General features: G+C 35.8%; 1 protein-coding gene across 24 annotated transcripts in view; it reads right to left on the reverse strand.

The window, feature by feature from the left end:
* Nucleotides 1-18,643, reverse strand: part of SUPT20H (SPT20 homolog, SAGA complex component) — a 49,450-nt gene that overhangs the window by 17,187 nt on the left and 13,620 nt on the right. For 14 of the 24 annotated variants that reach the window (XM_032294503.1, XM_032294504.1, XM_032294502.1 and 11 more), the window contains 10 exons: nt 18,315-18,444; nt 17,184-17,287; nt 14,362-14,478; nt 14,188-14,241; nt 7,299-7,438; nt 5,538-5,694; nt 5,393-5,449; nt 3,820-3,891; nt 2,225-2,382; nt 460-486 (listed from right to left, as the gene is read on the reverse strand). In XM_032294503.1, the coding sequence (XP_032150394.1) occupies nt 460-486; nt 2,225-2,382; nt 3,820-3,891; nt 5,393-5,449; nt 5,538-5,694; nt 7,299-7,438; nt 14,188-14,241; nt 14,362-14,478; nt 17,184-17,287; nt 18,315-18,444 (1,016 nt within the window). The remainder of the gene's footprint in view (nt 1-459; nt 487-2,224; nt 2,383-3,819; nt 3,892-5,392; nt 5,450-5,537; nt 5,695-7,298; nt 7,439-14,187; nt 14,242-14,361; nt 14,479-17,183; nt 17,288-18,314; nt 18,445-18,643) is intronic. The other 10 variants (XM_032294508.1, XM_032294506.1, XM_032294496.1 and 7 more) reach the window with 1 other exon arrangement.

Below are 18,643 nucleotides of genomic sequence, written 5' to 3' on the forward strand. Positions count from 1 at the left end.
TTTTAGTCACAGTAATATAAACTGGTGTTAAATCTATCAAGATGTGGAAAAAACTGTATTGCATTTAAACATATAAAACAATGACTAAGTTTTGCATGCATTATGAAATAATGTGAATAACTTGGTTGATATAATTAAGGGACTTTCTTTTGGCACAAAATTTATTTATTAAAACATAATTTGGGCTGAAAGTTACAGTGCTATATACCCTTACAACTATTGGCCCTACAGGGAAATCACTGAACTACCATGTGCAAAGGTCTTTGGCCTTCCTCTCACTTTAACCTGCAATTTTAGAAGTTACTATTAATGTCTACATAACAGATCCTTAGAATATATTTCAAACAAGGTATACATATTTATCTCCAATTCGAATAAAATAACTTTAGCAAGTCTTTTTAAAGAGTTTGACATTGATATAATCTCTTAACAGATTAAAATAGTTTATTTTTTAATTACCAATTTGAATGATCATCTGTGGAAGAGCTGAAATATAAAATGTAAAAAAAACTTAGTTAATGCAGCTCAAACTTTGACTTCATAATTTATTAAATACTTTATGAGTATGGAAGAATGACTGGAAGATAATAAATCATGCAGCTACTCTGATGTAAAGGTAAAAAATTCAATTTTCTTCCTGTCAAACAAATTAGTCACTTGGCTTTATAGACCAATTTTTTCATGACATAACATATATCACCCTTGTTTTCTATAAAAGTTAATAAATTTAAAATGGCCAATGTATATCGTCTTTAAGTGAAAGATTTTTATAAATATAAGTAATCAATATTGGGTACTATATTCACTACCTGAGTGATGGGCTCAACAGACACCCACACCTTAGCATCATGCAACATACCCCTGAAACAAACCTGCACACATAACCCCTAAATCTAAAATAAAAATAAAGGAAAAAAATGGCTTCCTTAAAAATGCAAGCTGAATATTCAGAAATAAACTACTGTGATGTATATAACTTTAAAAAAAGTATATAATCAAAATATTCAATCCTTTTATAATAAAAACTGGTCATGTGAAAAAATAAGTTGAGGATTCCCTGCTATTTCCTCTCATTGACTTTTACCTAAATATTGGTGGGGTTGCTCTTTAAAAATCTACCTTTCTACTGTAGTTTCAATGAGTATTTTGTGTAAGTAAAGGCTTTACACTTAACGTAGACCTGGCCCCGACCTTTTCTGCTGAGTTTTTTTTTCCCCTTTTTTTCAAAACAGCATCAGTTTGGTTTAAAAAAACAAAAACAATTAAAATAAAATTAAATACTATTAGTACCAAATATATGTAGTTCATACATTTTGGAAGATCATTTCTCTCTCTCTCTCTCCATATATATATATGCACATACATATATATATACACACACACACACACACACACACATATACACACACACATATACACATACATATATATATGTATGTATATTAACATGTAGGGCCAATAACTACATTAAGCATTGAGTCTGTGTCCTTACATGCAGTGCCAAAATACCAAGTATCTTTTTACATTTATAGTAAACTTGCTTCCTATTTAAACATACCATTGCCCAAACACTTCAGGTTCACAGACAGGTTAAAGTCTTAAGTGCGATAAATATATAAAGAAGGATATCACAGGAATAGCCTTCAAAACAAGCATAAAAATAAACACAGGTGGTTTTAAAAATATATATTATTATTAATATTTTTTTGAGACGAAGTCTTGCTCTGTCACCAGGCTGGAGTGCAATGATGTGATCTCAGCTCACTGCAACCTCCAACTCCCTGGTTCAAACTATTCTCCTGCCTCAGCCTCCCAAGTAGCTAGGATTATGGGCCCGCGCCACCACAACCAGCTAATTTTGTATTTTTAGTAGAGATGGGGTTTCACCATGTTAGCCAGGATGTTCTCGATCTCCTGACCCTGTGATCCGCCTGCCTCAGCCTCCCAAAGTGCTGGGATTACAGGCACGAACCACGACATCCGGCCTAAAAAACTTATTTTTAATAACTCTTGAGCAATATGGTAATTATGATTTATGAGCAATATGGTAATTATGATTTAAGTTTACTTAGGTCTACTGCCAAATCTAATTGTTATATTTAACTAGTAAGTGAATTCCCAAAGAGAAATTTTTATTGATTAATGGTTCATCAGTAGTTAGTTACTCGATAAAATTCTTGGTGCCTTATTTTTTTTTCAGTTACTTGTATTTAACCGAACTCACTGTGATGGAGACATCTGGCTATCACTTTCTTCATCTGCTTTAAATGGTTGTATTTTACCATAGTAAAGTGGATCTCCAAGTGACTGCAAGATGGTCAGCTTTGTTTTCTGATACTGAGTGCCAGCTTCACATTCAAATATATAATCATCTTTTACATCCTGAAAAAGACATATCACCCCAAATAAATACCTTCACAAGCAAGTAGGCAATAAGAATTAGTAAAAATCAGAAATAAATGACACATTAACATGTATCTGACAATAGGAGACACACAACACTTAGCTTACAAAGATGTTTAAGACTGCCCACGAGAATAAAGCACAGCATGGTTCTTAAAAACTATATGGGCACTCAGTATGCATTTAATAAAGCATTAACATATACTATGAAGTATGTACATGCATGTAACAATATTAACACATCATTAAATATATTATGAGACATACTAATATACATATTGGAAATCATGGCAATGAACACTTATTGAACACTGTTCTCAGCACTCTACAGGGACTGCCTCAAGTAAGCTTCATCATATTCTTCTGGTTGGCACTGTTATTATCACTATATCAGAAGTCAAGGAATTAAGCAAAGAGAGGTTCAATGACTAGCCTAGGTTCACACAGGGAGTTAGCAGTCTGTATCTCAGCTTGCACCCCCTGATCCTCATGCTGCCCTGCCTGTCTGTACTCAGGAGGGCAGTACAAAATTCTTTTTTACATGGTACTTTGGGAATGAGAGTTCCAATGGCATGTTTAGTTAATCAAACTTAATAGAGTAGAATTTCATACTAGACATATGAATTGCAAATATTAAATAATATTAAAAGGATAGAACTTTCAAAAGCAGATCTGTTTCTATTTGTCTGCTTTTGCTATCACACACAAAAAACATCTCTCGTCACCTCACTCCTAGGGTTCACCTAATGTAAATATTATACCTATTTCTCTTTTTTAAAGACATTATTATTGCAATCAGGAAAACTTATGAGGAATACTTTTGTTAAAAGGGATCCTTAGAAGAATTTATTAATTTGAAACAAAACAAATCAGAACTACCAATATGCAAACCAAAAGTAAAAATGAAGTTCTTCATTAAAATTGCTCTTTAAGGCCAGCCATAGTGGCCTATAATCCCAACACTTTGGAAGGCCAAGGCAGGTGGATCACCTGAGATAGGGAGTTTGAGACCAGCTTGGCCAATGTGGCGAAACTCTGTCTTTACTAAAAATACAAAAATTAGCCGGGCGTGGTGGCAGGCGCCTGTAATCCCAGCTAATCAGGAGGCTGGGGCAGGAGAATCACTTGAACCTGGGAGGCAGAGATTGCAGTGAGCTGAGATGATGCTATTGCACTCCAGCCTGGGTGATAAAGGCCAAACTCCATCTCAAAAAAAGAAAATTGCTCTTTAAAATGCAAAGTGTACTTTGGTAAACAAAATAGTTGTTTCTTCTTGTAATTCACTGAACTCCCAGAAAATTACTTAAAAAAGAAAAAAGTCCCAAGCTAATGGCAATTGCATTTTATGTTTAGTAAATTCAGAGGCCAGATTAGAAACGGCATCATTAGAAACACAGGCTGGCAATGATTACTTACATGGGCTGGCCAGACTGTTGGCTGTGAGTCATCAGATTTGATAGACTTTTCCACTTTAGCATATTTCTCCACCTAAACAATCAAATCAAGAAATATCACATAAAATAGAATCCATATCAGATAAAATAGAATCAGTATTCTGACCAAAGAGAAGAAACTAAGTTACTTGACAATTCACTCACTATACTTGTTAGTGCAAGAATTCTTAAATCACTGATATCAACTACTTACGCTTAAGTAGTTTAAAACACCAAACTAAGGGAGTCTAGGGAAGGTAAAATATTAAAAGCTGATAAAAGTTTTTGACCCGTTTCCACTTTCTAGTCAGACTTGGGCCATATATTCTGTATATGTCCTAGGCATCTGTGAGAGTCAAATATTAACTTACTGGCAACCATGATATTAACAGTAACTTAGACTCACCTGGGGCACCTATTAAAAATACAGATTTTCATGTCTGTCCCTTAGAAATCCGATGTAAGTAGATCTTGAATAGGGCTTGAAATCTCTATGCTTAACTGATACCCTAGGTATTCTTCTGACTGAGCTAGACTGAGAAGCTTTGTTCTAGGGCACTGCTATTCAATCTGTGGTCCATGGACCCCAGCATCAGATAACCTAGGAGCTTGTAGAACTGTATCTTAGGACTCAGACCAGACTTGCTGGGTAGCAAACTACAGTTTAACAAGCTCTCCAGGTGTTCTGTAAGGACATTAAAGTTTGGGAAGTACTCCAGCTTGCCCTCCAAAGCTAAATTCCACTCTTCTGTGTTTACAATGAAATTCTATTCTCAGGCCATGTTCCTTGAAGAACAGTGCATAAGCTACCAAAAGATAATATGGCTTACTTCTTTGAGTTGTATATACAGTCTATTGTGCTTTGCACAATTTCTTTTTTTTTAATCACAAATAGTAAGAATAATGCATGTGCTAGCATGGAAAGGATGCAACAGAAGAACAGATCTGAAAATAACAAGTGTAAAGAGTTGAGTGCATATAAAAAACACAGGAGAAGGAAAAACATAGGATCATTCATCAACATATCCCTTTTCTGTCTTCAAGCCATTTATAATTCATGCACATTATGGATCAATAAAGAATACAGCAGAAATGTTCATAATCTTGGTCACTTCTCTAGTATTATTAATCTTTATTATTTTTTTTGAGTAGTATTACTGAATACTACTAAAAAATTAACCACTTTGAGGAAACAAGCACTATTAGGAAATTATGAAGAAATATGAAAAAAAGATTTCATGTGATTATGTAAGATACATTATATTTTTCCACATTTTTAAATTGTTTTGTTTGCCATTCCCGCTCCAAACACGACTATATTAAGGGGTTATGTTCTTTCAACTTAACGTGAAAAAAGAATAATACACAGCTTCTAAAAACCATTTTTCAATGTTTTTTGAAATAAATCATATAGTTAAAAAAATTTTTTTTACAATATCATCTAAATCACTGTTTTTAAAAGAAATCAGTTTTCTGTAGTTTTCTCAAAGTATAAGCGACCAAATGGCAAAACTGAGGAACTTTATATGAAAAAAGCAATTCATGAACTGACTTACATCTACTTCAGAAGGTATGGCCAAATTACAGGGACTCCGTTTCCACATATCTACACACTGAAAAATTAAAAACAGTAGAAATGGAAAACTTGAAATAAGACAGGCTTTTGGCATAATAACCTTCATTTAAAAAATATATACTTACATTTCCTGCTTTAGAAATTTTGAGGTCATAATGCTGACCTGCTTTTCTTTCCTTTCTTTTTTGTAAGAAATCAAGTAACCTCAGCTGAGGAGGAGGTGGACAATGAGATAGATCCTGCTGCCGATTCAGAGAGGATCTGGAATACCTCTTGAAACACCTGAAATAATATTAAGAGATTTGAACTAAATGGCACTAATAAAAGAAACTCATATGTGAGTTGAAACTAGTCAGCGCCGAATATGTACAAATCATGTTTACAGAACACTGCCACATGCCAAGCACAGTCCTAGGAACTGGCAAAATAAAAATGAGTTAAGACAAACAAAATTCCCATTACCACAGAGCTATCAAGTCTAGAGGGAGAGGAGACATTCACAAGTAAACAGATACAATAATTTCAGATTTCAGATACCAATAAGCAGTAAGAGAAAAAACAGAGTACTTTGGAGAGTATAGGGTAAGGAGGGCAACATTAGGGAAGAGAGCAAGGAGAGGGAAGGAAGGCAAAGAGTCTGAAGAAACGACATGTGAGCTGAGACAGGAATGATAAGAAGCGACTAGCTATGGAAAGATGGGTATGAAGGGGATAACTTCCAGTTTCGGGTACAGGCATTAAGACTCTGGAATTTGCCACCTCATCCTAACAAGTAAAAAGCTGAATCAACAGAAAAATTAACAATTTTTCTTAGATCCATAAAAATGGTGTGGTCACAGGACAAACCAATGCCCCAAACTTGGAGAAACCAACAGGCAAATGCAGAGCATCATGGCTTGCTAAAGCAGAAACCCATCAGCACAAACCTCCTCAGGAACCAATGCTGGGGTAGGGAACCTCAAGCATAACTGATGAATTGCTGGAGGCTTAGTGTGGACATGTCTGAGAGATTCAAAACTCCTGGGTGATCTAGTCACTGGGAGCCTCCACATTTTAGGGGGTTTTATCTTCAGGAGCTCAAAGAGGTTCTCCCAGTGACTAATGGGGAAAAATCCCCTCATGTTTACCACAGAAGGTAGGGAAAAGGAAATATTCTGAAAAATCAGGGAATGAGTATCTGAAGCAGGGATATTTTTAAAAGATGCCAAGGGAGGCATAAACTTGGTTTGTTTCAAAAACAGAAAAAAGATAGATGTGCCTAGAATCAGTTTATAACTAATCGACTTCTAAAACTATAATCATATTTTCTCAAATCTCGAAAATAAATTACAAATTCTTACTTTAAAAGTAAGATTAACAACAATTAGATTAATCATTTGATATTAGGAAAGTAATGAAAAAATTATTCTTTCAGTTCTTATTTGATTTCAGCTTCTTTACCTTTTTGGCAAATAGGCTATATAAACCTAAGAGAAAATTTGTTCTGTAAAAGACTGCAGAAAATTCATCAGTTCAATCTAAAGCAGACAGCATTAAAAAAAAAAATCAAAATACTATGTAAGAAAATGTAATACAAGACCATTAAAAACCCTATTTTCACTGCAATGACTAAAAGGAAGTAAGGTTTAAAAAAAAATGCTATTTTCAAAAAAATAAAAATAAGAGGCTGGTACAGCTGGTCATGCTTATAATCCCAGCTGTTTGGGAAGGGAAAGTTGGAGGATCGCTTGAGTCCAGAAGTTCAAGACTAGCCTGGGCAACAAAGAGAGATCCCATTTCTACCCTTCCCCACCAAAATCAGAGCAACTATACCTTGAAGGGAGAAGATACCATAAATAGCAAAAGTTAGAGCTACTTTTGGTTTAATCTTCCACAAAGACAATTACCGTTTCATTGGGCGAGTGTTCATCTTTTGCTTGTTATAGAGCAGTCGGTTTGCAGTGCAGGTGACTGCTATAGAAGGATCAAGACAGAGTGGTTCAGCTGTAGCTAGGATGAGCTGGCTCTCAAGCAAAAGTTTGTCTTCCTGAAATGTGCAGGAAAGAGCATATGTCAATACCAGATTTGAGATTTTCAAATATGTAATTATATATAGCACTTAATCTACAAATACTCCCTGGAATTCTGATAAGGACTACAGTAAAATATGGTATTTCAAGTTCCAATGTTAGTGTGCACATAAACTTTAGAAACCAGAAAACATAAATAAACTTTTTCTTTTTTTTGGAGACAGAGTCTCGCTCTGTCACTCAGGCTGGAATGCAATGGCATGATCTCGCCGCACTACAGCCTCTGCCTCCCAATTCAACCAATTCTTCTGCCTCAGCCTCCCAAGTAGCTAGAATTACAGGAGCCCGCCACCACTCCCAGCAATTTTTTTTGTATTTTTAGTAGAGACAAGGTTTCTCCATGTTGGCCAGGCTGGTCTCCAACTCCTGATCTCAGATGATCTACTCACCTTGGCCTCCCAAAGTGCTGGGATTACAGGTGTGAGCCACCACTGCCAGCCAAGAAACTTCTAATGGAAATTCAATGCAGGTAGACCTCATTTTATTGTGCTTTGTAAATATTGCACTTTTTACATATTGGAGATCTGTGGCAGTTGTGCATTGAGCAAGCCTATCCAGTGCCACTTTCCCAACAGCACACACTTATTTTGTGTCTGTGTCACATTTTGGTAATTTTTTCAGTATCTCAAACTTTTTCATTATTATTAAATCTATTATGGTGATCTGTGATATTTGAAGTGTATTCAATCAAGAAATGATGTATCTTCTCTGGCAGCTTCACTGATCCACCACTCCCATGTGCCACGTCCCTACCCTGTCTTTCTTCTTCTTCTCAGGACTCTTTACTCCTAGGCAAAATATGGCCTCTTAGTGTTCAAGTGAAAGGAAGACTCACACATCTCTCTTTAAATCTAAAGCTAGAAATTATTAAGCTTAATGAGAAAGGCCTATAAACAGCTGCAACAGGCTGAAAGTCAGGCCTATTGTGCCAGTTAGCCAAGTTGTGAATATAAAGGAAAAGTTCATAAAAGAAATTAAAAGCACTACTCCAGTGAACATCCATAACATGTAAGAAAGCAAAACAGCCTTAGTGCTGATACAAAGAAAGCTTTAGTGGTTTGGATAGAAGATCAAACTACTTGCAACTTTCCTTAAACCAAAGCCTAATCCAGAGCAAAATCCCAACTCTCTTCAATTCTATGATGTGAGAGCAGTGAGGAAGCTGCAGAAAAAAAGTTTGAAGCAGAAAATTGGTTCAGGAGGTTTAACAGTAGAAGCTGTCTCCAAAACATAAAAGTGCAAGGTGAAGCAGCAAGTGCTGATATACAAACTGCAACAAGTTATCCAAAAGATCTCAGATAACTGATGAAGGTGGTTACCTTAAACAACAGTATTTCCAATTAAATGAAACAGCTTTACATTAGAATATGCCATCCAATTTTCATAGCTAGAGAGAAGTCAATGTCTGGCTTCAAAGCACAGGCTGATTCTCTTGTTGGGGATTAATACAGCTGGTGACTTGAAGCTGGAGCCAATGCTTGTTTGAATATTCTGAGAATCCTAGAAACTTTAAGAATTACTACTCTGTCAGTGCTCCATAAACGGATCAACAAAGCCTGGATGACAGCACATTTGTGTACCACATCGTTTATCAAATTATGTTAAGGCCACTACTGAGACCTACTGCTCACAAAAAAAGATTTCCAAAATATTACTGTTTATTAACAATGGCCTTGTCACCCAAGAGCTCCAATGGAGATATATAAGGATATTAATGTTTTCACAGATCCCAACACAACATCCGCTCTGCAAGCCTATGGATAGAGGAGTAACTTCGACTTTCAAATCTTAATATTTAAAAATACATTTTGTAAGGCGTTAACTGCCATAGAGAGTGATTCCTCTGATGGATCTGGGCAAAGTAAATTAAACACCTTCTGGAAAGGATTTGCCATTGTAGATGTCACTAAGAATATGCATGATTCACAGGAAGGGGACGAAATAGAAACATTAATATGAGTTTGGGAGAAGCTGATTCCAACCTTCATGGATGACTCTGAGGGGTTCAAGACTTCAGGACAAGAAATCACTACAGGTGTGGTATTAGCAAGAGAACTACAATTAGAAGTAGAGCCTGAAAATGTGACTGAATTGCTATAATCTCATGATCAAACTTTAATGGATAACCAGTTGCTTCTTATGGATGAGCACAGAAAGGTTTCTTTCTTTTTTTTTGAGTCAGAGTCTCACTCTGTCACCCAGGCTGGAGTGCAATGGCGCGATCTCCGCCCACGGCAACCTCTGCCTCCTGGGTTCAAGCAATTCTCCTGTCTCAGCCTCCTGAGTAGCTGGGATTATAGGCGCCCACCACAATGCCCGACTAATATTTGTATTTTTGGTAGAGATGGGGTTTCACCATATTGGCCAGGCTGGTCTTGAACTCCTGGCCTCATGACCTGCCCACCTCCGCCTCCCAGTGCTGGGATTACAGGTTTGAGCCACCGTGCCCAGCAAAAGTGGTTTCTTCAGATGGAATCTATTCCTGGCTGTGAACATTGCTGAAATGACAACATAATATTCAGACTATTACATAAACTTAAGTTGACAACACAGCAGCAGCAGGGTTTTAGAGGGCTGACTCCAATTCTGAAAGAAGTTCTACTGCAGGGTAAAATTACATCACATGCTACAGAGAACCCTTTCATGAAAGGAAAAAAACAGTCAATCAGCAGGGCAAACTTCACTGTTGTCTTATTTTTAAAAACTGCCACGGTTGCCCCGGTCTGTCAGACCCTAATCTGTTAGCAGTCATCAATATCCAGGCAATACCTTCCATCAGCAAAAAGATCATGACTCCCTGAAGGTTCAGATGATCATTAGCATTTTTTTTAGCAATAAAGTATCTTTAAATTAAGACATATAGATTTTTTTTTTTTAAACATAATGCTATGGCATCCTTAACAGACTACAGTACAGTTGACTCTTGAACAATGTGGATTTGAACTATCAAGGTCCACTTACACAGGAGTTTTTTCAATAAAAGTTACACCGAGTGTGCATGCCTCTTCTGCCTCCCCTTCCATCTTCTCTACCTCTTTGTACTCCTGAGACAGCAAGATGAACCTTTCCTCTTCTCCTCAGCCTACTCAATGTGAAGATGATGAGGATGAAGACCTTTAATATGATATACTTATTAATAGTAAATATATTTTCTCTTATGATTTTCTTAATGTTTTCTTTTCTCTAGTAATTAATTGTAAGAATACAGAACACAATACATATAACATACAAAATAAATGTTAACTGCCAGGCATGGTGGCTCACACCTGTAATCCCAGTACTTTGGGAGCCCCAGGCGGGCAGATCAACTGAGCTCAGGAGTTCGAGATCATCCTGGGCAACATGGTGAAATCCTGTGCCTACCAAAAAAAAACTAGCAAGGCATGGTAGCATGTACCTATAGTCCCAGCTACTAAGGAGGCTAAGACGGGAGGATCACTTGAGCCTGGGAGGCAGAGGTTACAATGAGCTGAGACTGTGCCAATGCATTCCAACCTGGGTAACAGAGTGAGACTCTGCCTCAAAAAACAACACACAAAAACAAGTAAGGCTTCCCAGGAGGCTATTAGCAGTTAAGTATTAGAGGAGTCAAAAGTTATACGTGGATTCTTGACTGCACAAGGGCCACTGCCCCTTATATCTGTGTTGTTCAATGTCAACTACATAGTGTAAATGTAACCTTTTTATACACTAGGAAACCAAAAAGTTCATGTGACTTGCTTTATTGCAGTATTTGCTTTATTGCAGTGCTCTGGAATCAAACACATAATATCTCTGAGATATGCCTATAATTTGTAGAGTATGAAATGCTCAGATTGTAAGAGTGGCTACTCATTTATTCAACAAACTATTTGAGCACGTATACTGTGTTAGGCACCTTTTAGGAGTTGGGGATAAAGTGGTAAACAGAACAAAATCCTCTGCTCTCACAAATATAGGGACATAAACGGTTATGGCATTTTTCAGTTAACTGCAAAGTAATAGTCCCATTCTATATTCAGCTTAACTACGTTACAAGAATAAAAATGACTCTGCTAATATTGTGTGAACTCTATATACTCAATTCCAAAGTATATACAGGCTCTTTACTGTTATCACATAATGTACTTTACTGAATCCTATATATTTTTTTTTTCCCTAGAGACGGAGTTTCGCTCTTGTTACCCAGGCTGGAGTGCAATGCCGTGATCTCGGCTCACCGCAACCTCCGCCTCCTGGGTTCAGGCAATTCTCCTGCCTCAGCCTCCTGAGTAGCTGGGATTACAGGCACGTGCCACCATGCCCAGCTAATTTTTTGTATTTTTAGTAGAGACGTGGTTTTACCATGTTGACCAGGATGGTCTTGATCTCTTAACCTCGTGATTCACCCACCTCGGCCTCCCAAAGTCCTGGGATTACAGGCGTGAGCCACCGTGCCCAGCCTACTGAATCCTATTATTTGCATAACCTCTGAAGTATCTTGATAGCTATGACTAATTTTTTTTAAGTGAATCAATTAATAATATTGCTAAATAAGAATTTGTTAGAATTGACCAATTGCTTTCTCATGTCAGTAGATCTGCCTGGTTGCTTCCTTGCTGTGTCACTTAAGAGTTTATTTTATTCACTGAATTCCTATAAAATGCTAGTTATATCTAGAGAATTGATTTAATATGGGCTCTTTCTCTTTTTTTTGGACAGGAAGTTCTTTATTGGTGCTATTACCACTGTTATATACTGTCTCTTGCATCAAGCCAAATGGTACACAATAACTGGCTGTCCCAGTTATTGTGGGTTTAGATTTCTGCATTGTAAAATTTCCCATTAACCTACCAACTAATGGTTTTCACATCCAAGAATTACTGCTGTCCAGATTCATTACTCCATTAAAACTTTCGAACTTTTTTTTTTAAGTCTATCATTTCTTTTGCACCTTTTAGCTGGAAATTTTCCTAAGAATTTTCCCTCAGTTACTTGGCTGCCTAAAATACAGTTAATAATGAGAATGGCAGAATAAATACTGTATTCTCTCTTTTACTAATCCTCACAGTAAGAAACTGATGACCTAGCAAACTCTGATGGTAACCAATGAGTTTTTCTGTCTTCTAATATTCTTTTAATAGCTTTCCATCTTTTGGTAGATGACAAGATTATGGCCCAAACTAAAACACAATACTTAGCAGTTACTGATGAACTGAAGCTTACTTTATAATCACATAACACAGAAAGATAACTACCATTACTGATATTTTCTTAGACTTTGTAATTATTCCTCACTATAGTCACAGAATTGAAAACTTTTTTGTAAGTGAGCATCTCATATACAAGGGGTCTTACAAAAGTTTATAAGAAATGAGTATTAAGAAAAAACTATACATAGGTTTCAAAACTTTTTGGACCAAAATAAAACATGTACTAAGCTGTTATAACCTGTCTGAACAGAACCTAGTTTGAAACACTAAGAAGGATAAGACATCATTTTTGAAAACAGCTCTACCAGAGCAACATGAATTCTGCTAAAACTGAAGTAAAAACACACATCAAATTTATAGTGAGGCTTGAGTGGAAGAATCATGAAATCACTGATGCTTTATGAAAAGTTTACGGGAAGAATGCCCCAAAGAAGGCAGCAGTTTACAAATAGGTTACTTGTTTTAAGAAGACAAGACTATGTTAAAGATAAAGCCTGCAGCAGCAGATCATCCACATCAATTTACAAGGAAAAAAATTCATTTCGTTTGTAACCGAATTGAAGAGGACCAGTGATTAGCAGCAGAACAATTGCCAACACTATATGCATCTAAACTGGTTCAGCTTGAACAATTCTGACCGAAAAATTAAAGTTGAGTAAACTTTCTACTTGTTGGGTGCCAAAACCACTACATCCAGATCAGCTGCCAAAAGCAGAGCTTTCAACAGAAATTTTCAACAAGGAGTAACAAAATACTAAAGCATTCTTTCCAGTATAATCCTGAAAACAATAAAGCACAATCAAGGCAATGGCTACCAAGAGGCAGAATTAGTTCAGTCAAAGCAAAAGCGACAGGTGAAGAGCAAAGATCATGGCAACAGTTTTCTGGGATGCTCAAGGCATTTTGCTTGTTGACTTTCTAGAGGAACAAAGAATGATGATATGTGCTTATTATAAGAGTGTTTTGAGAAAATTAGCCAAAGCTTCAGCAGAAAAATGCCCAGGAAAGCTTCACCAGATTCAATCTGCACCACAACAATGCTTCTGCTCATTCCTCTCATCAGAAAAGAGCAATTTTGTAAAAGTTTTGATGGGAAATCATCAGGTATCCATCTTACAGTCCAGATTTGGCTCCTTTGGACTTCTTTTTGTTTCTTAATCTTAAAAAAAAAAATGTTTAAAAAGGATCTATTTTTCTTCAGTTAATAATGAAAAAAAGATTGCATTGATACGGTTTAATTCCCAAGACCCTCAATTCTTTAGGGGTGGACTAAATGGTTGATATCATTTACAAGTGTCTTGAACTTGACAGAGCTTATATGGAGAAGTTTATATTTTTCATTTTCTTTTAATTCCAATTTTCCACAAACTTTCTGAAGTCCCCTCATATATTACTGAGCCAGAACTGGAGGGTTAAATGATTTTTCTTAGGGGTAAGAGAGTTCCCCTCATTTCAAGGCAATCAGTACAAATAACAAAGAAAGATAGGTTAGGCTAGATTTAGAAACCTGAATGATTAAAAAAAAAACAACTAACCTGGGTCCATTTATGGTTATCACTTGTTATTGAATGTACATCACAAATTAAAGTCTAGAAGAAATAAAAATTTTTAAAAAACTCATTAATCTGTGCACAAACATACGAAGACATTCCATAAATAAAACTCGCAACTAAAATCTAAAATAGTATTTCTTAATTAAACATCCTTACCTGCATTGTTGGACGTAAGAGAATGTGCCGACTTTGGTAACCAGGAGATTTCATATTACTGGACTGCCTGTAGTCACGTATTTCTGCTATGACACACCCGCAATGAAAAATGTTAACCTGTTTGAGTAAAAATGTGAGTATCATTTTTTTAAAAGCCTAAATAAGTAGGTTTATATCAAACATTTCACATTCTTTACATTCATGTGATATTTCTGGCCACTCATGTATGTACACTTCAATAGATTTCCTTGGTAGATTTAACACTATATAAACTTTTTCAGAGGAAGTATTTTATGTTCATCACTATGACACAAGAAGCAATTTAAAACTATTTAATAGCTTCTAGTTATAGACTGACTTGGCATCTACTGAGTCAACAGTTTGACTTTTGGCATTTACATACTACTATTATGTTACAGATTCTTGGAAAGGCTGTTATTCTGAAGCTCATTGACTTACTGTTACATTTCGCTAACTTTGTCATTATTAAAAAGGTTATCCTTGTCATAAATTGCCAATCAACCTTGCCAGCGTTTCAGCTTCTAGATATAACTTCTATATTTGCTTTGCTAAAATTTCCAGAAATAAAAGCTATGCCCTTAGCCTTTATTAATAAGAGGAAAGCTAAATATAAAATTCAAATGAAAAAGTTTTACAGTCCTTTCTATGCCCAAATGTAGGAATTCTTGCCACTGAAGTTTTGCTAATTATGACTTGCCACAGTCACTCATAGTATGTTTTTCACCCATTCAGAACTTTTAGTGAATACTTTGGTCTCCATGTTATAAGTCATTCTTTTTAATAAATATTTACTGAGAAACTACAATGCGTACTATGTGCTAGGCACTAACCAAGTACAGCTTCACAGATACAGTGGTCAGACAACATTTGCTCTCAGTTGTGGGAAGACAGGCAATAAACATGTAAATAGAACAAAATAATTTTAGATAGTGATGAAGTCTATAAAAGAAATAAAATAGGGAAGGGCTAATCTGGATTGTACATACAGATAAAAACCTTAGGTTTCACCTAAGATCTGAATCACAAGAAAAGGCCAGAGACATCAGCAACAGATCATTCCATACAGATGAATAACAGATGAAAACCTGTTACTGTAGGAACAAGCTTGGAGTGTTTTATTGTGGAAATAAAACAAGCAGGGATGAAATGTAGTGAGTGAGGATGAGATTTAGAAGATGAAGACAAACAGGAAAGCAAGGGCTTTGTTCAGAGCACTGGGCTTGACCATGTATCTTAAAGAGAGAGCTGGTATTTGTTGATGAACTGAACGTGGAAGGTGAGGATAGGGTAATCTGTTAGGCTGAAGAGACTGGTGACAAAACTGGTTTGGGAGGTAAAATAAAAAGTTCTGTTTTTGCCATGTTAAATTTGAGGAACCTATTATATATCCAAGTAAATAAAGTAAGTTAGGAGCTTGGTGGAATGGCCATGGTGAAGCATATAAGCAATAGACTAAGTAACATTTAAAAAATCCATGAAACTGGCTGAAATCATTGAGAGAGAATATTCCTAAAGAAAAACAGAGGGCCAAGGACTGATCTCTGAAAACACAGAGATTACAGTAAAAAAAAATGGAACAGAAATTATAGTAAAAAAGACCGAAGGATTAGAGAACGCAGAGGAAAACTAGGAAAATGATGCCCCTGAAGTCAACAGAAAGGCATTTCAAGCAAGATGTAGCTACATCCACTGATTTTGCTAAGAGGCCAATTAAGAAGAGAACAGAAAAGTAACCAATTATTCAGTATATGAAAATCACTGGTAACTCTGACACAAAAGCAGCCTCTGCAGAACGATGTCATGATGCCAAATGAGATGGATGGTGGAAAGAACGGAATATGAAAAAAAAGGAAATGACTATAAATTCTTTGAGTAGTGTTGCTGACAAGAATAACAGGACAATAGAGCAGTAGTTGGAGAAGGACATGAGGTCAAGGAAGGATTTTTTTTTTTAAATTGGAGACACACAGGTTAAGTATCCCTTATCTGAAACGCTTGAGACCGGAAATGTTTCAGATTTTGAAATATTTGCATTATACTTAGGTTAAGCATCCCTAATAAAAAAAAAACTGAAACCTGGAATGTTCCAAACAGCATTTCCTTTAAGTGTTACGTCAGTGCTCAGATTTTGGAACGCTGTGATTTCAAATTTTCAGATTTGAGATACTCAACCTGTAACACAGTATGCTTGCATTCTGCATTTAGTAGAGAAAGAGAAATAGATAGAAAAAAGAGAGGTTATAATTTTAAGCCCTTGAGAAGGGAGAATTCAGAAAACAAGTGGAGGGGATGGGTGCCTTACAAACAGTATACATCAACTATTTTAACAGGAAGGCAGGCAGATATGGAGAGAGATGTAGGGATGCTAGTCGACTGGTGCTAGGAGGAAACAAGAGTTCTCATGTGAGGGCTTCTTTTTCCTCAGTCGAGTACACAGTATGACCGGGGTTAAGTTAAGGCAGTAAGAAGGAAGAAGAACAGAGCGAGGGAGTGCTTACCTTGGCGGGCTATGAAGAGAGGTACACTTGTAAAGGCCAGTTTCTGGCCCCCAAGTGAAAACTTCATAAATATTCAAAGCAGTTTCTTTCATAATTTCTTGATTGTAACTATAGGGAGATTTCCAATTGATGAGCTAAATTGTTCTAACTATTTTAGAAGAATCATATAGTCATTTATAACATATATGTATACATACATCTAATATGACATATGCATGTGTATCATATATGCAAGATGTATATGTATATGTATCATATACTTACAACAAATATAAAGACATTTTAAAGACAAAAATTTTGCACCTGAGATTTTTCTAGGAGATCAACCAAAATAGGAGGTAATTCTTCTGCATCCAAATATTCAAGCAACTCTCCTTCTTCATAGGGCAGTCGTATGGTCTCAGAATCTTAATTTAAAACATAAAGTTTGAAAATGATCAGGCTCACTGAAAGCTTAGCTGTATAATTCAAATGGTTTTTCAAAAAAATACATATATAATAAAACCAAAAGGTATTTCAACAAAGCAAGGATTGAAAAAAAAAAACAAAAAGGCCCTCCTAACGTCCATCTTTATTTAAGGGGAGGAAAAAAAAACTTACCACATTATGAAAAAAAATTTGACATAACGTCACAATCTGAATCACAGCCCAAAGCAAAATAACCAGAATATGATAAAATTCCAATGTCAAAGTAACTGAAAGTTCACTGAAGACCAATTAATCTAATCTGGAAATCAGAGTGACAATTTGGTGCCTTATCTGAAGTGGTCACTTTTAGAACAAAATTCTCTTGGTGTTACGCTTCACAATTATCAACATACACAAAATTCTAGTTATGTGAGTTCCTTGTAGAATTCACATTATCATCATGTCAAATTGTTATGCCTCTTTAGTGAAACGGAAGAGTATATTTTAAAATTATTTTCATATTCACTATTAACAGAAATTTTCATATTCAATACTAATAAAATATTTTTAATATGTGAAAATTACTCAAAAGGCAGCAAGTCTGCTTAATTTTGAAGATTTCAGATTCATATTCAAACTGCAGGAATATCTACCTTTAAACACAGTATACTATCTTAAAATACAAATAGCAATAAAATAAAAGGAAATAATCATTTATAAGCTATGCTTTTATAATTTTCCTTGCTTTAACCTTTCCTTTGGTTCTGAGATGCTTTTGTAATTTGACTTCAAAGATATATCGATTAGAATACTTTTAAAATGCACATTCAGGAAAGCTAATTACATCAGACATAATTTCTAACATTCTAACAAAACTTAAAGAAGAAAATTGGTATCAAAATCTGTTTTTATGACTAAGTCATCACTGAACTGAAGGACAAATGCTTTAGCTGGTTAAAAAACTACTTTATAGCACATCCTGCCTGGAAAAGTATTTTGTGGCAGCTGTGCTCTGGAGGGTCTTACCTGATCCATTTTTTCCCCTGAGCATCAGAGAATATCCCTCATTTCCTGGGTACAGATTGACCACTAAACACGACAAAGTCTCTTGCATAACAAGCTTCTCTAACAAGTTCACATTTCTCCTTAATTTCTGCTTTAAAAAGAGGTAGAGTTCATGAAAATAATTCAGTATAACCTTAACAAATAATGCTACGATTTAACAAAATCAGGCTTGAATTAACCTTTTGGTGCTCTTTTCATATTATGACCCTCAATAAATGGGGAAGGCTCACAGAACTATAGCCACTATGTATGGGACAGCTATGTAAACTTAATTTTTATCTACTACTATG

The sequence above is a fragment of the Sapajus apella genome, unplaced genomic scaffold (assembly GCF_009761245.1).
Source record: "Sapajus apella isolate SASKATOON/1434 unplaced genomic scaffold, GSC_monkey_1.0 scaffold32, whole genome shotgun sequence".
Classification (NCBI taxonomy): Eukaryota; Metazoa; Chordata; class Mammalia; order Primates; family Cebidae; genus Sapajus; species Sapajus apella.